At 36.6% G+C, this 18,504-nt stretch overlaps 1 protein-coding gene across 1 annotated transcript; it reads right to left on the reverse strand.

Moving 5' to 3' along the window:
* Positions 1-320: 320 nt before the first annotated feature.
* On the reverse strand, positions 321-12,865 carry isy1 (ISY1 splicing factor homolog). Its single transcript, XM_073826202.1, has 11 exons — positions 12,799-12,865; positions 12,435-12,457; positions 12,285-12,336; positions 10,080-10,145; positions 9,954-9,996; positions 9,724-9,836; positions 9,088-9,205; positions 8,775-8,897; positions 3,588-3,706; positions 3,413-3,496; positions 321-988 (listed from the first exon to the last, which is right to left on the reverse strand). The coding sequence occupies exons 1-11, from the start codon at positions 12,799-12,801 to the stop codon at positions 881-883; spliced, it is 852 nt and encodes a 283-aa protein (XP_073682303.1). The 5' UTR covers positions 12,802-12,865; the 3' UTR covers positions 321-880.
* Positions 12,866-18,504: the final 5,639 nt, after the last annotated feature.

The following is an 18,504-nucleotide window of genomic DNA, read 5'->3' on the forward strand; positions in this document are numbered from 1 at the left end:
TGTAAATTGCAATTATTTAAATATATATATATATATTAGTATAATGTAGTTGGATATGTTTTGATTTAAAAAAAAGACACAAAGCCTGTATTATTTCCTTTACACTGCAGAAAAGGGCAATTTGGGTCAACGAGAATATTAGATTTATCTCTGATAGTATAAACGTGACCGTGGTTTATTTCAGTAACTTTGGTTTGGCTGGTCACATGAACCAGACAGTCTCTCATCAGAGATTTGTCTGGAGCTTAATGTAATGTATGAATATTTTCGGTGAGTTAGTACATTTGAAATGCATTTACAAAAAAAGGATACCAATAAAGTTTTGTAAAAAAGCAGTTTAGTTGTCCAAGAAGGGAAAATGAACATACAAAATATTTACAGATATTTGAACTGTGCTCCTTTCACAGGTTGAAGTTGTTTTTCCATTTTCAAAATACAATTCGCAAAAAAGTTCATACCTAAATGTAACACACAATTTGGCATGATCAGCATGACAACAGTATTATCTTTTGACGTCAAAGGTACGGTCCAAATAAGACAGATTTAACATAGACTTTGTGTGGACTCTGTATGACAGACCATATAAGAATTTAATTAAGCTGTGTATGTAAATGTTGATTGTACAGTTAACAAGCATCATACTGACCATGTCAAAATAAGCTGGCTTTTGTGTGCCTTTGACATTTAGAAGCTCCATTGCCAAAACTTAAGCATCTTTCAATTCAACCACATTAAATCTGTTTCTTATACAGCACGCATGATCAAATAATGCCATCTTGTGCTGAAATGACACAACTCTGGCCTCAACGTTCATGGCTGTGTAAGATTGTACACACCCCAATAGAATATGAACCCATTCCAACCCAACTCACTGATCCCACTATAAACCAAGTAATGTTTTGGCCTCTTCACTCTGTGCCATCAAACTCTCACTAGCGTATTTCTGCAGCAGCTCCATTTTCTTCCGTCTCACCAGGGCTTCCTCAATCTGAAGACAAGAACAGTATTAGTTACATTATAGTTCACAAGGAACAGTTTACAAGGAGCAGTTCACCCAAAAATGTTATTTCTGTCCATGCAGATCTTTTTCATACAATTGTTCAGTGCCATGTTTTTTTTGTTTTTGCTTTGTTATATAGTATTTTCACCGGCTAAAATGGTTTTAAGTTAATTGTTTCTATCTTTTGCTGTAGTGTGTCTACCTGCAAAGCTACTTGAAAAACTATGTGCAAGTGCACCTAGGGAAAATGCTGAGGATGGTCACACCAAATGTTGATTTAAATGATTAGTTCACTTTCAGAACAAGAATTTACAGATAATGTACTCACCCCCTTTGACTTTCAAGATGATCATGTCTGTCTTTCTTCAGTCGTAAGGAAATTTTTTTTTTTTGAGGGAAACGTTTCAGGAATTTTCTCCACATAGTGGACTTCAACGGTTCCCGTGAGTTTGAACTTCCAAAATGCAGTTTAAATGCAGCTTTAAAGGGCTCTGAATCAAGGAATAAGGGTCTTATCTAGCAAAACGATTGGTTATTTTCTTAAAATAAATTAATATTTACATGCTTTTTAAACCACAAATGCTCATCTTGTCTAGCTCTGTGATGTGTATGCGTACTCTGTGCGCTCCGGTTCAATACAGTTAGGGTATGTCGAAAAACTCATCTCATTTTCTCCTCCAACTTCAAAATCATCTTACATCACTGCAGAAGTACAGACTAAGAGTTTACAAAGTGAATGTGCAGGAATGTTGTAGGATGATTTTGAAGTTGGAGAAAATGAGAAAATGAGAGTTTTTCGACATACCATAACTGTATTGAACCGGAGCGCACAGAGTACGCATGCGCATCGCAGAGCTAGACAAAACGAGCATTTGTGGTTAAAAAGTGTATAAATATTAATTTAAGATAATGACCAATTTTTTCGCTAGATAAGACCCTTATTCCTCGGCTGAAATATTCCTCTATATGGAGAGAAATCCTGAAATGTTTTCCTCAAATAAACATTATTTATGACGAAAGAAAGAAAGACATGAACATCCTGGGTGACAATGGGGTGAGTAAATTATCTGTAAATTTCTGTTCTGGAAGTGAACTAATCCTTTAATTTAGTTAAAAGTTTTTAGTTAATTTAGTTCAAAGTTAACTGATAAAGAAAATCTATTTATGGCATTATTTTTGACAGCATCTTCATTTTACTGCATTTTTACACGTTCCTAAAGGCCTTTCCACACTGAGCACGGAAAATCGAAAACGAATATCATAAGCAATGACATGCTGGAATAAAACAACAGATTCCTATGGATGCTTCCACATAGACCACGAACATTCGCGTACCGAATAAGCAAATGTTTTTTTTTTAACAACCAGTCCCACAAATATTTTCAGTTTCGCTAAGCGAAAACACAGCCATCCAATAAAATTTGAGCATTACATCACGTTCCTGGAGCAGCTGCTGTTGCACAAAAGCATGGGAGTGGTGGCGCTGTTTCGAAAACCAGTGTAAACAAACACAGAAGAAGAGTATTGCGAGAGAGAATAGAATGAACTCTTGTTATCATTGCATCTGAGAACAGATGGTTATTCTCACATGTTCTTAATATAATTTCTATTAATTCTCCACTGAATTATGTGATCCGGAGGACAACACTGTCCGTTTTCTTCCACGTGCGCGAGTGTTATATGAGTCAGAGCGCGTTCACTCTCTAGACTTTCCGTATTTTTAAAAAAATTGATTGAAACATTTTTCTACTGTTCTACACATGAAATATGAAGGCAAACAGACATTTTCAGTTTTCAGCAAATACATTAATAATTATATACATTTTCAAATGTAGCATGATGCTAATTTTACTTCTATTTATATTTTTAGATGTTTTCTTGTAAGCATTATAGATAGTTTGTGTTTCTGGTGTAGAACCAAACTTTGTTTCTCTCAAGTTAATGCTGTAAATTGAGAAGCAGACGATGTTAAATCCATATACACAATACATATCTGAGGGAAAAAAAAATGCATTGTTGGTCGACGCCACCTAGCGTGCAGGTGTGAATTAACAGAAGGCGAGCAATTGGTTCACGCTATATGTGAAAGCACCATTTGTCTGCGAGTTTTCACATCGCGCTCAGTGTGGAAAGGCCTTAAAACTTTTAACAGTACTGCAGCTTTGCAGGAGCTTGGAGACGTTGCCACAGTTCTTCTGGATTTAGTCTGTCCCAGTTTGTTCGGTTTCTTCATGTCATTCCAGAAAGACAGTTTGTCATGAGTTAGGAATGACAAGAGGGCGTGTGAATTACAGCATTTCCATTTATGAGTAATGATTCCTTATCTCTAGACTCCCTTAACCAGAATAAAACTTTTTTGTGTGTGTGTGGTTTACATGATTTGAACTAAACTCAGCTTAAACTGAAACAAACCTCCTTCTGCGAGGGAACAGGAACATGAGCGATGAACTGTGAGCCATCTTCTCCCTCCATCTGTTCTCCCGTTTCATCATCAGACTGCTCAAAACATTATACAAAATGAGACAAATATAATAAATATAGGGGTAGAAATCAAATTAAACAGAGCGGCACGAACTGAGAGGTTTACCTCATCATCTTTGACAGCGTAAATATATTCCTCCTCTTCTTCCGTGTCTTTCACACCTCCGCCAACAGCTAATCGAGCCTCTTTGTCTGCTTTCCATTTCTCAACAGCTTCTGCTATGACTGCACAAACACAAATCAGGATTAATATTTATACATGACATGTAACCCAGAGGAGGTGGTATAAGCAAAGTCTTACATAAGGGCAGAAATTATCCCTGCTGACATTTCTATAGTTGCACAAAACATACGCCATACACACACTCCAAATTGTATACACACACACACTCACACACACTCACACACACTCACACACACTCACACACACTCACACACACTCACACACACACTCACTCACACACACACACACACACACACACACACTCTCACACACACACACACACACTCTCACACACACACACACACACTCTCACACACACACACACACACACACACACACACACACACACACACACACACACACACACACACACACACACACACACACACACACACACACACACACAAAACTCTAGAACAGAATATAACTGCATGAATTTTTAAGAAAGTTTAAGTGGCCACACAATTGAATGAATGTGATGTAGGATGTAGCGGTCATGTGATACAAGTGTGCACTTCTGGTCACTAGACTAGTCAGCTGCACAGTGATGCTTCTCATGAATCGCATCAAACCTTCTGCTGCACGTCTTGCATTCGGTTTAACAGACACAAATGGGAAACACATGTCAGGAAATGCTATCAGCACACAATGCCACAACTGTACCAGAGTGTGCACACACATAATGCAGCGCTTCATCCGGATGATGCCAGCGTGTGAGTGTCTACAACACCATAAATCAAGTCAAGTGTTTCAGATGGAGTTGGATCTTGTGCTTGTTCGGCTCATCCAAAGGCACGAGGAGCCTAAAACACGTGGTGGTTTTACTCTTGCTAATGGTCTCCAGCTCTAAAGTAAAGTGAGTGATTCAGTCCTGGCTTCAACTCAGCGGTTTAACAGATGTGCAATTATTTATAAAATATTAAAGGGACAGTTCACCCAAAAATAACACTTCTGTCATTAATTACTCACCCTTATGTTGTTCCAAACACGTTAGACCTTATATTAGATATTTTATAGATATTTTTGATTAAATCCGAAAGCTTTCTGACCTTACCACAATTAAGGTCCAGAAAGGTAGTAAGGACATCCTTAAAATAGTATGTGACATCAGTGGTTCAACAGTAATTTTAAGAAGCAACGAGGATACTTGTGTGCAAAGAAAACAAAAATAACAATTTTATTCAACAACTATGGTTGAACCATTGACGTCACGTGGACTATTTTAACAAAGTCCTTACCACCTTTCTGGGCCTTGATCGTGGTAAGGACCTTGCTGTCTATAGAGTAGGGCTGGGTAAAAAATATTGATTCTCCGATTTTAATCGATCTTCAGTTTAACGCAACGATATCGATTCGGGAAATCCCCGAATCGATTCTTAATGCACGTGCTTCACGTAAGAGGATATGAATATTCACCTCTCGTCCTGAAGGTGTCACTAGTGTTCTTGCTGAGAGAGTTTTCTCAACCGCTGGTGATCTAATCACAGCGCAAACGAGCTGCCTTAGATCAGATCAGAACATGTTGATCAGCTGCTTTTTTTGCAGAAAAATGATTAGGCTGTAGTTAAGAACTGTTAGTTTTATGGACAGTTAGAATGTTTTGTATACGCAGACAAGGGCTTTGTGGGATAATCTATGTAGTGAAACTACATGACAGGCTTTATGATGGGCCTGTTTTGAACGTTTTGAATTTAGAAAAATGTTTTATTTCTTAAACATGCTTGAAGTTCTTAATAGATTTCACTGTTGCACATTTACAGTCTTTTTATTTTTTACAGTAATGTGCATTTTGCAATTTGTATACTTGGTGTACAATGGATGCACATATTTATGACTTCTTGTTACAGTGTTCCTTTAAAATAAAAGTTGTTTAAAATAAACAACTGTGTGCACCCTATTATTAATGTAGATGTGTATTTCAGTAATAAACTTAAGTAGGAGAGTTTCAGTTACCAGCATTTATATCAAAATAAGGATCACATGTCTGCAAGACTAACATTTTAAATGAAATATTGATAGCTAATCGATATCAAATCGAATCGAAATCGAATCGAAACCATAATCGAATTGCCAAATTGGTCACAATACCCAGCCCTACTATAGAGAGTCAGAAAGCTAAGATAATAATTTGTGCTACGAAGATGAATGAAGGTCTTACGGGTTTGGAACGACATGAGGGTGAGTAATACAGTATGTAAAGATGCAGTCTCAGGGCATTTGCGACTGAAAACTACTGCGTGCGACTATGAAAATATTTAGGAAAACCATGTGTGACTGATCCGATCAGCATATTTGTCTTTGCGCTAAGGGGAGCTTTAAAGGTTTCTATGTGTTTTTGCAACGTTGAATAAATGGATTACAGACATATCTCCTGAATTCTTTCATAAAGTGTAGAGAGAATGTAAATAAGAGTTTTACTTTGCAGTGTAAAGAGCTTCGTTGATTATAATGGAACTTTGTGAGATCATGATGAACTAAGATGAGTGACAGCTTTTAATGATTTTTAAGAGAGTTTGTAAATGAGATATTGATTGAATACAACAGTTAAGTGACTTACATTGTCTGACTATAACACTATTGCGTGATTTTGCTCTATTTCTTTGTCAACAATAGTTTTAAACAAGTCACAACTGAGCCGCTGCGCAGCTCCATTCAAAACAGCGGTGTTTCATTTATGAGTTAGTCTCACGCAGCCAGACCTTCAGACTGATGGGAGAACAAGCAGTAAGTCAGCAATTTGTTCACGAACGTTGCAAGTGTATAACAATAATGACGTCTGCATAAGCACCTTTTAGCAAAACGCCGAGTATATCAGTCTGCGCTTTGTTTCCCGCGAACCGAAAATAAACGCGACACTCGCGTCTCCCGGAAATCCGATCAAATTCAACTAATCAGATGACGACTTCGAAACTCCTGAAGTGTTTCCAGTTAACTGTACCACATGCATCAGACGTTTAGCCAACGTTCCGTGGGCGTGACGTCTGAGGCTGAGACTATTTATGTGTGAATGTGCGTTTAAAACGAATCTAGTGAGTCAATGATTCAAAGACAGTCACTTGATTTTTCCTGAATGAATCAGCTGCTCAAATGAATGAATTATTCAGTAATTAAATGAGTGACTTGCTGCCACCTACTGGCAGTTTTAGTTTCATTTTTTAAGTATCATTTCAGTTATTTAAATCATTTAATATTTCTATATTTAAAATTAAAAAATATTAATCTCAACATGAATTTATGAATTTGCCCTCACGCCACCTCTGAGCCTCATTAAACATATGAAAATACACCTAGAAGCAACTTTTGTGTTCTTCTGTGCCACCTCTGTAGTAAAAATGAATTTTCTTTATACTGATTTCATTTGATTGGTAACTTATTCGTATTCTACCTGTTCTTATTCTGTTGTTTCAATTAGAAATTTCAAAAGGCTTATAAAATATAATTTAGGAATTTTACATAAAAGATGATACCTTAATAAAGTTAGAAAAATTACAAAGGTATAAACAAAATTCCCCTGTAAATCACTTTAAGGAGTCAAATATCACCATGTAATGGGACGGCTAATTTTTTATCAGATTTTTTGATTATTGATTAGAAAGTGCTCCTAAAATTTTGACTTTGCTCCTACATTTTTTGTAGTCCTTTTAGTAGTTTTTTTGAGACCTCCAGTGATGCTTACATTAACATTGTTAAGCTTTGACTACATTTAAATTATTTTACTTGCACGTATCATTTAGATTTGATTTATAAATAAGCATCTCATAACCAACTTCTTCCATTTACTGATAATTGGGTGCCAGACAATGGTGATTTCTTTTTGTAAAAAATATATTAATACATAATTAAAATAAAATTACAACCCAGAATCAATTGGTTAGGTCATAATGATAATACTCTATTTGTCGCATTCTGGGAAATCCTTTTTGGACTATCAAATTGAATAAATAGATCATTTGAAATGTTTCTTGAGCTGCAAATCAGCATATTAAAATGATTTCTAAAGCATCATGTGACACTGAAGACTGGAGTAATGATGCTGAAAATTCAACTTTGATCACAGGAATAAATTACACTTAACAACATATTCACACAGAAAACAGTTATTTGAAATCATAATAATATTTTACCAATAATGTTTATCAAATAAATGCAGTCTTGGTGCACAGAAGAAACTTTTAAAATATTACATAAATTATTAATTATCAATTAATAATTTTAACTTAACACACCAGTAGTGTTTATTTCATATTTTGTTACCTGTTTGCACCCATTTTTCATTCTTTATAATTTTCTCATTACCCAGTTACTCAAATACCTCAACATTGCATATGCCATGTTATTATTTGGTTAAGTTAATGAAATAAATAACTAGTCTAGCTTACCCTTTAAACTAAACATCGCTGTATTTAAAACACAGCCCCTTATATTACCAACTTCTAATATCGGTTTAATCAATTAAAAAATAAAAATATTGGTGACACTGTACAATAAGATTCCATTTGTTAATGTTAGTTAATGTATTAACTAATGTGAAGAGACAATGAACAATACATTAGAGTATTTATTCATCTTTGCTAATGTTAAGGAAAATAGTCGTTCATTATTAGTCAATGTTAATTCACAGTGCATTAACTAAAGTTAACAAACACAATTTTTGATTTTACTAATGCACTAGTACAGTGGTTTTCAATCCTGGTCCTGGGGACCCACTGCTCTGCACATTTTGTATGTCTCCCTTATCTGACACACTCAGTTCAGCACATGGATCTCTCTCCTAACGAGATGACAATCTGAATCAGGTGTGTTAAATAAGGGAGACACACAAAATGTGCAGAGCAGTGGGTCCCCAGGACCAGGATTGAAAACCACTGCACTAGTAAATGCTGAAATTATCATTAACTAAGATTAAGAAATGCTGTAGAAGCATTGTTCTTTCATATTTCATATTAACTAAAGTAGTTGCCTAATGTTAACTAATGAACCTTATTGTAAAGTTTTACCGAAACATCAGTATTGGTCAACATAGTCACTGACAAACGATGTATTTATAATGATTAGCTAGAACTTCCCCACCTTGTTTTTCATATTCCTGTTCCAACGGTACTAAAACACCATCGTCTTCATCTCTATAACCGTAATAGTCAGCATCTATTTCCTTCATCAGCTCAGCTCTTGTTTTTCTGGGTGGTGGTACAGCTGCAATGGAAAAATCAAATATACATTTTTTTTTAAAGGAATTAGGCAACAAAATGTGCCGATATTGATAATTCATAATAAATCACAATGATATTACTAAAACAGAGATATCATTTACCACTCAGTTACAACATATAAGTCATACAAAGTTCTAATATGACCAGCAATCCGGCAATAAGACTGAACTTACGCTCTTTTTCAAACAGCTCTCTGACTCCTGGTAAGTCTTTTGCCGCACCGAAATACTTGTATCCTCTGTTTCCTGGTACCTCTTTACCCTCATGGTCCAACATCTTCGGCCCCACTCTCTGTTTAACGCAATAAAATACAGCAGTTTAAAACTCTGAGACTACAATCACAATCTGAGACTTAAACACGGATATGAACCAAACACTTTATGATTTTTCAGAATTTAAAACAAGGGATGTAAAATGAAGAAATATTTCACCATTTTGATGCCACTAAACAAATAACATAAATGTGTGACATTAATCAGGTGATCTCAGGTTTTGTTTGTCAGCTCAAATAAAGCAAAAGACAAATCAAAGACTTTCTCAAATAAATTTTTATTATGTTAAAAATATTTTCTTGTTAAACTGGAAAAAGCAAAATTAAACTATATTCACTAGTGAACTCAGCTTTTTGAAACTTGCTGTAGATTAACAAACCTGATGACGGACATGGAGATTGAAGTTTTCATAAAGACATAAAGCAAATTTATTTTATTTACTTACAGCATCCTATCTGTTATTAGTTGTAATATGATAATATGGCCAACAAAGGCAATAAAAACCAGGTTACTCATAAAAACAACACCTATTCTTACCCTATAGTCAGGTCCTCCCAGTTCCTTGATTCGGACTTCCCAGTGTCCTTTCTCTCTGAGCAGTTTGTTGATTTCATCATTCAAATCACGAATCTTAAATTCACCCAAACCAGCTGAGGAAGAGAAGCAAGAGTATAGTTAGTTAGTACATGCCACATGTGCATTTATTGTTTTCATTTTTATCTTACAGCTATAGCTATATATATATATATATATATATACACACTCACCGTTTTGAATCTGGGCGACTTTCTTTGAAATCTCACTGATAATCTAGAAGAGTAAGAAAGCAATAGTGGTTAAACCAAATATTTCTGAGCACATCAGAAGCACAACTTCAGAATTTGATTTCTGACCTGTCTTCTCCACTTCTCTGCTTTGGGTAACTCGTTACACTCCGAAGCAAGAAAGGGTCTTCTTTCCTGTGAATGTATTCAAATGATCAGGTGAACACAAGCAATATACAGGTGCATCTCAATAAATTAGAATGTTGTGGAAAGGTTCATTTATTTCAGTAATTCAACTCAAATTGTGAAATTAAACTATTATTATTAAATACATTCAATGCACACAGACTGAAGTAGTTTAAGTCTTTGGTTCTTTTAATTGTGATGATTTGGCTCACATTTAACAAAAACCCACCAATTCACTATTTCAACAAATTAGAATATGCTGACATGCCAATCAGCTAATCAACTCAAAACACCTGCAAAGGCTTCCTGAGCCTTCAAAATGGTCTCTCATTTTTGGTTCACTAGGCTACACAATCATGGGGAAGACTGCTGATCTGACAGTTGTCCAGAAGACAATCATTGACACCCTTCACAAGCAGGGTAAGCCATTATCACACATTGCCAAAGACGTTGGCTGTTCACAGAGTGCTGTATCCAAGCATGTTAACAGAAAGTTGAGTGGAAGGAAAAAGTGTGGAAAAAAAAAAGATGCACAACCAACTGAGACAACCGCAGCCTTGAGAGGCTTGTCAAGCAAAATCGATTCAAGAATTTGGGTGAACTTCACAAGGAATGGACTGAGGCTGGGGTCAAGGCATCAAGAGCCACCACACACGGACGCGTCAAGGAATTTGGCTACAGTTGTATTCCTCTTGTTAAGCCACTCCTGAACCACAGACCATCAGAGGCATCTTATGTGGGCTAAGGAGAAGAAATGTACTGTTTACCCTTTGGTGAGGGTGGAACTGAGGGAAAGGGTTAAAGAATGCTTAATAAAAGAATGGCAGAAATGATGGGAAAAGGAAATCAAGGGTAGACACAATTTTTCTATTCAACCAAAAGTTAGGAAAAAATTTTTTTGTACCTTTCCGTCCCGTAGGGGAGTTAAATTGTGCAGATTGAGGGTGGGGCATTGTGGGTTAAATTATTTTTTGCATATTATAGGAAAGCACATTTCTGGTCTGTGTGAATGTGGGAATATGGAAACAATAGGCCATGTTTTTTTTTAGAATGCAGGAAGTATAATGTAGAAAGGGGAACACTTTTTTTGTAAACTGTCAGAACTTGGACTTAAACTCTTTTCTGTTGTTACTTTATTTGGACACAGTGACAAGCATAAACAGATCTCTGATGCAGTCATCCAGTTCTTGCATGATACAGGACTGTATATAAGAATTTAGTTTAAGTTGACCTATGGAGGGCAGTAATACACCCAGTAGTGTCTACACTGCCGGAAAGAGAAGAAGAAGAAGTAGTGTAATGTTGCCCAGTGGTCTAAAGTCCTCTTTTCAGATGAGAGCAAGTTCTATATTTCATTTGGAAACCAAGGTCCTAGAGTCTGGAGGAAGGGTGGAGAAACTCATAGCCCAAGTTGCTTGAAGTCCAGTGTTAAGTTTCCACAGTCTGTGATAATTTGGGGTGCAATATCATTTGCTGGTGTTGGTCAACTGTGTTTTTTGAAAACCAAAGTCACTGCACCCGTTTACCAAGAAATTTTAGAGCACTTTATTATTCCTTCTGCTGACCAGCTGTTTAAAGATGCTGATTTCATATTCCAGCAGGATTTGGCACCTGTCCACATTGCCAAAAGCACTAAAAGTTGGTTAAATGGCAATGGTGTTAGTGTGCTTGTCTGGCCAGCAAACTCACCAGACCTGAATCCCATAGAGAATCTATGGGGTATTGTCAAGAGGAAAATGAGAAACAAGAGACCAAAAAATGCAGATGAGCTGAAGGCCACTGTCAAAGAAACCTGGGCTGGGCTTCCATACCACCTCAGCAGTGCCACAGACTGATCACCTCCATGCCACGCCGAATTGAGGCAGTAATTAAAGCAAAAGGAGCCCCTACCAAGTATTGAGTACATATGCAGTAAATTCACATACTTTCCAGAAGGCCAACAATTCACTAAAAATTTTATTGGTCTTATGAAGTATTCAAATTTGTTGAGAGTGAATTGGTGGGTTTTTGTTAAATGTGAGCCAAATCATCACAATTAAAAGAACCTAAGACTTCTATTAAGACTTCTTCATTCTAGTTTATTGAGATGCACCTGTAGATGCTATATCACATCAATATCAAAACTATAAAGTGCACTGTTGGACTCACCTTAATCTTTCCCTCTTCAAGCTGGGCTTGACGAAACCTGGCCAAGGCCGTCCTGTAGAATAAAAAGAAAAGCATTTATATAAACGTATGCAGATAACACAAAAGTGAACATCTCTGAAATCTGCCAGAAACATTAAAGAAGACACTTACATGGCCTTTTCTGCGTTTCGAGCCTAAAAATATAAAAGAGCAATAGAGCATTAAAACAGACAGTATTAAATATATATCCACGTTAAAGCAAACACATTGTGTTAAACATTCATTTGAACAATAAACAACAAGCCGCAACATACTCGAGAACCCTATCAGTAATTTTGCTGCCTGTTTATCAAATTTGATTATTTGACAAACTTCTGTCAACGATGAAAAGCTACGTTGCGCTCGAGTTGCGCTTCTTATTATAAAAGAAGTGTTCATTTTCAGACAAAACCCGATGTAATTACTTTTATAAATATGTACTAATACAAGTACGGTCATTTAAAAGCCACTAGCTAAAGAATAATATTTATTTTACCATGTTTGTAGTTCAGACGTTCAATCCTGCGTGAGCCAAACGGAGAAGCGCGTACGACGCATGAATATGACGTATTGCTACATTGGACAACTTCCGGCGCGCTAAGCGATGACAGATCAAACAAACAAACGCTCGATAACGAGGAATATGTCGAAGGTGGGTTTATTTTTTATTACACTTATGGTGCTCACTATTAACTAACGTTTAGCACTGCTTAGAAAGACATCTTGAAATGATCATAAGATCATGGGTAAACGCTAAAAAATGTTTTAAAAAGGTGTCTGGTCCATCTAGTGGCTAGAAGTCAAACTGCACCTCAGTAAAAACTGTCATGAGGTTTTCAAAAAGTTTTGAGGTGTCTTTTTGACTAGGATTTCATTAACTCATTATTAATATAATTTGAAATAAAAATATACTCAAAAGCTTTACCTAAGATAAACCATTTTCTCTATGCCTTTGATTTTTTTAGTGAACTACCATTTTCTTAAGTGTTATTTTTTTATGTTTCTTTTTTACATGTGACTGGACCACAAAACCGTCATAAGCGTCAATTTTCTGAAAGCTGAATAAAGAAGCTTTTTATTGATGTATGGTTTGTTAGGATATAATTATTAAAAATGTGGAATTGGAGGTTGGAAAAAATCTAAATATTGAGAAAATCGCAAAAGTTCTTAGCAAAGCATATTACTAATCAAAAATTGAGTTTTGATATATTTACCATAGAAAATTTATAATACAAAATATCTTAGCGAAACATGATCTTTACTTAATATCCTAATGATTTTTTGGCATATCATTTTGACTGATACAATGTATTTTTTGTCTATTGTTACAAATATACCTGTGCTACTTAGGACTTGTTTTGTGGTCCAGGGTTACATGTGGTCACAGTTGGGTTGCCATTCTTTTACACTAAACATGTTCTCCAATTCACCATCTTTCGTAGATGTCATGCTTGAAGCGATAAAGCACCAAGTCTTGTTTGGTTCCTCCTTCAGTTCAGGTTTCAACTGAAGTGAATGAATGGATAATATACAACTACTGGCAAAAATTATGTAATCACTACACTTAGAAGCTGGTTACCCAGATTGTTTACTTTATAACAAATAAACCAATCACAGATATGACACAAAACATTTTTTGTTTAATTAATCAATTATCTGAAACATACCTCAAACAAATTAAATTGAAATAGTTGAATTAATGGAAAATTATTTTCTATATCAAGTAGAGGAAAAAAATATGGAACCTTTCAATGTTGATGAATTTTTTTTTAAATCAGCTTGTAATTTGTATTTTAAACATATCTAAAAAGCTTATTAGTCAGCAGTTAAAAGAGAGTACTTACACACCTTAACGAGCTGTTGAACTTAATTGTAAGGAAACAGCTGTTGAACTTAATTGTAAGGAAACATGGCCCCAACAAGAAAGCTGTCAGTTGAAATGATGGAAAGGATTTTTAGGCTCGAAATCCATCATGGAGTGTGGCAAAAGAAGTTGGATCTTCCCAGTCAGCTGTTTCTAAAATTTGGTGCAAGTATGAACAAAACGGAAAGATTATAAAACGAAAACATCCAGGCAGATCAAGGAAGACATCAAAGCATCAAGATAGAAAACTCAAAGCAATTTGACTTGAAAATAAAAAAATGCTCAATGTAACAAATAAAGAACAAATGGGCTGAAACAGGAGTCTACAGTCAAGCCCGAAATGATTCATACCCCTGGCAAATTATGACTTAAAGTTACTTTTATTCAACCAGCAATTTGTTTTTGACCGGAAATGGCACAGGCTTCTCCCAAAAGATATTAAGATGATGTACAAGAGGCATCATTGTGGAAACAAAATATTTCTCAGCTTTTATGTACATTTGAACAAAAAGTGGCATGTCCAAAATTATTCATATCCTTTGCAATCTGTCACAGTCTATGGGAAAATCCAAAGTTCTATACCATTCCAAATAGTCCAAGCTGTTCTAATTAGGGATGCACCGAATATTCGGCCACCAAAAATTTTCGGTTTTCAAGAGGGGGTGTGTCTGCAGTCGTGGGTGATGAGAGCAGAGATCAAGACAGATGTAGCTTTCAGTGAGTGAAAAACAATGGCTTTACGTTGGTGTTACGTCGCAAAATTTTAAAGATATGTCTTTTCTATATACTGTATTTTTATGAATATTTATGTTTTAAACCATGGAGGTGAGCCAATGGATATCACACAAGCAACGTGAAAACTCCGCAATATGTTAAAATGAAAGTAAAAACTGACAGTGCTTTCAGCATCTGACATGCATTCTCTCAGAGGCGGTTATACTTCATATGCTGATATTAATTTAGTCCCCTAATATTTTTCTTGTGCCCTGAACATGGTGGGAAAAAAATTTCAGGTGGTGTTAAATGTGGGGACTGAAAGACAAGAATTACGATGAAACTTCAAAAAGCTATCCATTGAATAAATATGAGCGCTGCACGTTTCAAAGTCATTTGCTGCGCTGCTTTGTGTACCATTCTGACAGCGCCTCCTGCTGGAAGAGAAACGCGTAGATCCAGTGAACTGATGGATCCACAAGATAATGTGTTATAAAAATTTAAACAATTAAACAATTTAAACAAAGGCAGTAAAATATATGTATATGTTATTTAAGTAATATAATACTTGATTGATAATAAGTGTTAATATTAATATATTAATATTGTTAATAAGTTAATATAATTGATTTATTCTTTGAAACTTTAATATTAATTTATGCAATTGCAATGCCTTGATTTTAGTCAAGTCAAGTCAAGTCACCTTTATTTATATAGCGCTTTTAACAATACGGATTGTGTCAAAGCACTGCACAGTATTTAAACAGCACAATAGTGTGTAAGTAACGCATTATTGTAAACAATCAATTAGAAATCCGGAAATCACAATAGTATATGATATCGCTGGAAAGTGTCCCCAACTAAGCAAGCCAGAGGCGACAGCGGCAAGGAACCAAAACTCCACAGGTGACAGAAATGGAGAAAAAAAAACCTTGGGAGAAACCAGGCTCAGTCAGGGGACCATTTCTCCTCTGGCCAGACGAAACCAGCAGTTTGTACTAGGGATGCACCGATACCAATCGGTCGATAAAGCTTGCGCGTTTTGTCAGTAAAGCCGGTTCTGTAATCAGCGGTAAATGCCATCAGGTGCGTGATTTCACGTTGAGCCATATATACTACACACAGCCGTTGTTTACCGACGAGCTGCGCATAGCAATGTTCATTATCAGTGTGAATGTGCGCAGCTCGTCTGTAAACAACGGCTGTGTGTAGTATATATGGCTCAACGTGAAATCACGCACCTGATGGCATTTACCGCTGATTACAGAACCGGCTTTACTGACAAAACGCGCAAGTTATCGACCGATACATATCGTGCATCCCTAGTTTGTACCAATGTCAGATTGTAGAGAACTCATCAGGTTCCTGTGGAGTAGCGCCGATGGCCGTCTAGGTTGGCGATGTTTTCATTGATGATCCGTCTCTGGAGCTCATCTGGCGACCCCATCATCGGCGGTCCTCTGAGGGGTTGGCATCATCTCTTATTAGGTATTCTGAATCCAGACTGAATCTTGTATAATTCCTAGTTACCACGGGATGGGAATCCTAGGTACTACTAAAAGTCCAGAGTTTTGCGACCTTAGGGAGCGTGAGGGATTGTAGCGCGGTAGGAGACTAGTTAGGTATGCAGGAGCTAAACCATTAAGAGCCTTATAGGTAAGAAGTAATATTTTGTAGTAATAGGTAGCCAGTGTAGAGACCGTAAAATTGGGGTAATATGATCATATTTTCTTGATCTGGTAAGGACTCTATTTTAGTAAAATTAGTACACAGTCATAGCCATAAATGCAATGGTACTGTCAGGATTATGTCTGTGTTTTGTCCTGTTCTGGTTTTCCTAGTGTTTTTCCCCCTCTGTTTCCAGTAATTTTGGTTTGTCCCATTTGCTCCCCCTTTTGGTTTAGTGTTTTTGGTTCCATCCATGCCCATATTTGTATTTCCCCCTCGTCATCTTGTTAGCTTGTTTGTGACCACGCCTTGTTTTTCAGTGTATTTAAGAGTCTGTGTTTGCACACCCCGTTTGTCGGTCAATGATTATGTTACTTCCGTTTGTTTTGTTACATGAGCTCTTTTCCTGCTCCCGGTTTTGTTTATTTGTTCATTTTGCAGTGTTTTATTTAACAAACTTCAATTATTCAGTTACTCCGGTTCTCCTCGTCCATCTTCACTCCTCAACCCTCCTGAGTGTGACAGGTACTAATAATTGGCATAATTCTTTTGGTGTTTCGGTTTCCGGCCTTGTTTTCCTCATTTTCAGTTTTTTGTTTCAGACAAGAATTTTCATTTCAGTGCATCCCTAGTTCTAATGCATCTTAATTACCCTGATTCATTGGGAACAGCTGTTAAAATCAACTCAACAGGTGAAAAACAGAAGCTCTCTGCTGTTGGTTTGTGGACAGTCATGGCTAAGACAAATGACCTGCGGCTGCGCATTGAGGCTGCTCACAAATCAGGAAAGGGCTATAAGACCATATCTTAATGTTTTGGAAGTTCCAGTGGCTACAGTGCAAAGTATTATTAAAAAATACAAGATGTTCCGCACTGTGAAAAATCACAGAGGACGTGGTCGGAAGCCAAAAGTGACACCTGTGCTGACCAGGAAGATAGTGAGAGGTAAAAAAAAGAATCCAAGGATCACCACCACGGCCACACCGCTGGATTCCACGGACGCAGACCAAGGAGGACACCACTTCTCCATGCCGCTTGGCCTTTGCAAATGCTCATCTGGACAAAGAAGAAGAGTTTTGGTCATCTGTTTTATGGTCAGATGAAACAAAAATTGAATTGTTTGGCCACAATGATGTAGCCTTCATCTGGCGTAAAAAAGGAGAAGCCTTCAACCCTAAGAACTCCATCCCCACTGTCAAACATGGTGGTGGAAACCTAATGTTTTGGGGGTGTTTGTCAGCCGGTGGACCAGGGAACCTAATCACAGTAAACGGCACCATGAAAAAGGAGCAATACATCAAAATTCTCAACAACAACATCAGGCAGTCTGCAGAGAAACTTGGCCTTGGGCACCAGTGGACATTTCAGCACAACAACGACCCAAAACACACAGCAAAAGGTGTGAAGAAATGGTTAGCAGACAAAAACATTAACGTTTTGCAGTGGCCCAGCCAGAGTCCTGACTTAAATCCAATTGAGAATCTGTGGAGGGAGCTAAAGATCAGGGTGATGGCAACGAGACCCTCCAACCTGAAAGAGTTGGAGCTCATCACTTAAGATGAATGGGCAAAAATACCAGTGGAGACATGCAAAAAGCTGGTCAGCAATTATAGGAAGCATTTGATTGCTGTAATAGCCAATAAAGGCTTTTCTATTGATTATTGAGAAAGGTATGAATTATTTTAGACATGCCACTTTTTGTTCAAATGTAAATAAAAGATGAGTAATAATTTTTTCCACATTGATTCCTCTTGTACATAATCTTATCATCTTCTGGGAGACGTCTTTGTCATTAGTAATCAAAAAAAAAAAACTTGCGGGGGCGCTAGTGAGTACCGTATGGAGTAGTCATGTTTTAGCAGAGCTCCTCTCTAAATTTGAAATTATTCGATCATCATTTTGATTATTCGTTTTTTTTTTTTTTCACCGGTGTCTTTGCATAACATTGTTTGGCAA

This window comes from Garra rufa, chromosome 20 (assembly GCF_049309525.1).
Source record: "Garra rufa chromosome 20, GarRuf1.0, whole genome shotgun sequence".
Lineage (NCBI taxonomy): Eukaryota > Metazoa > Chordata > Actinopteri > Cypriniformes > Cyprinidae > Garra > Garra rufa.

What these genes read in the sequence shown, in the direction of transcription:
- isy1 (XM_073826202.1), bottom strand. An exon ending in TTGAAGAGGGAAAGATTAAG is followed by an intron (nt 10,146 to 12,284) that starts GTGAGTCCAACA and finishes ATACATTCACAG; the next exon opens with GAAAGAAGACCCTTTCTTGC. An exon ending in CAGAGAAGTGGAGAAGACAG is followed by an intron (nt 9,997 to 10,079) that starts GTCAGAAATCAA and finishes TTACTCTTCTAG; the next exon opens with ATTATCAGTGAGATTTCAAA.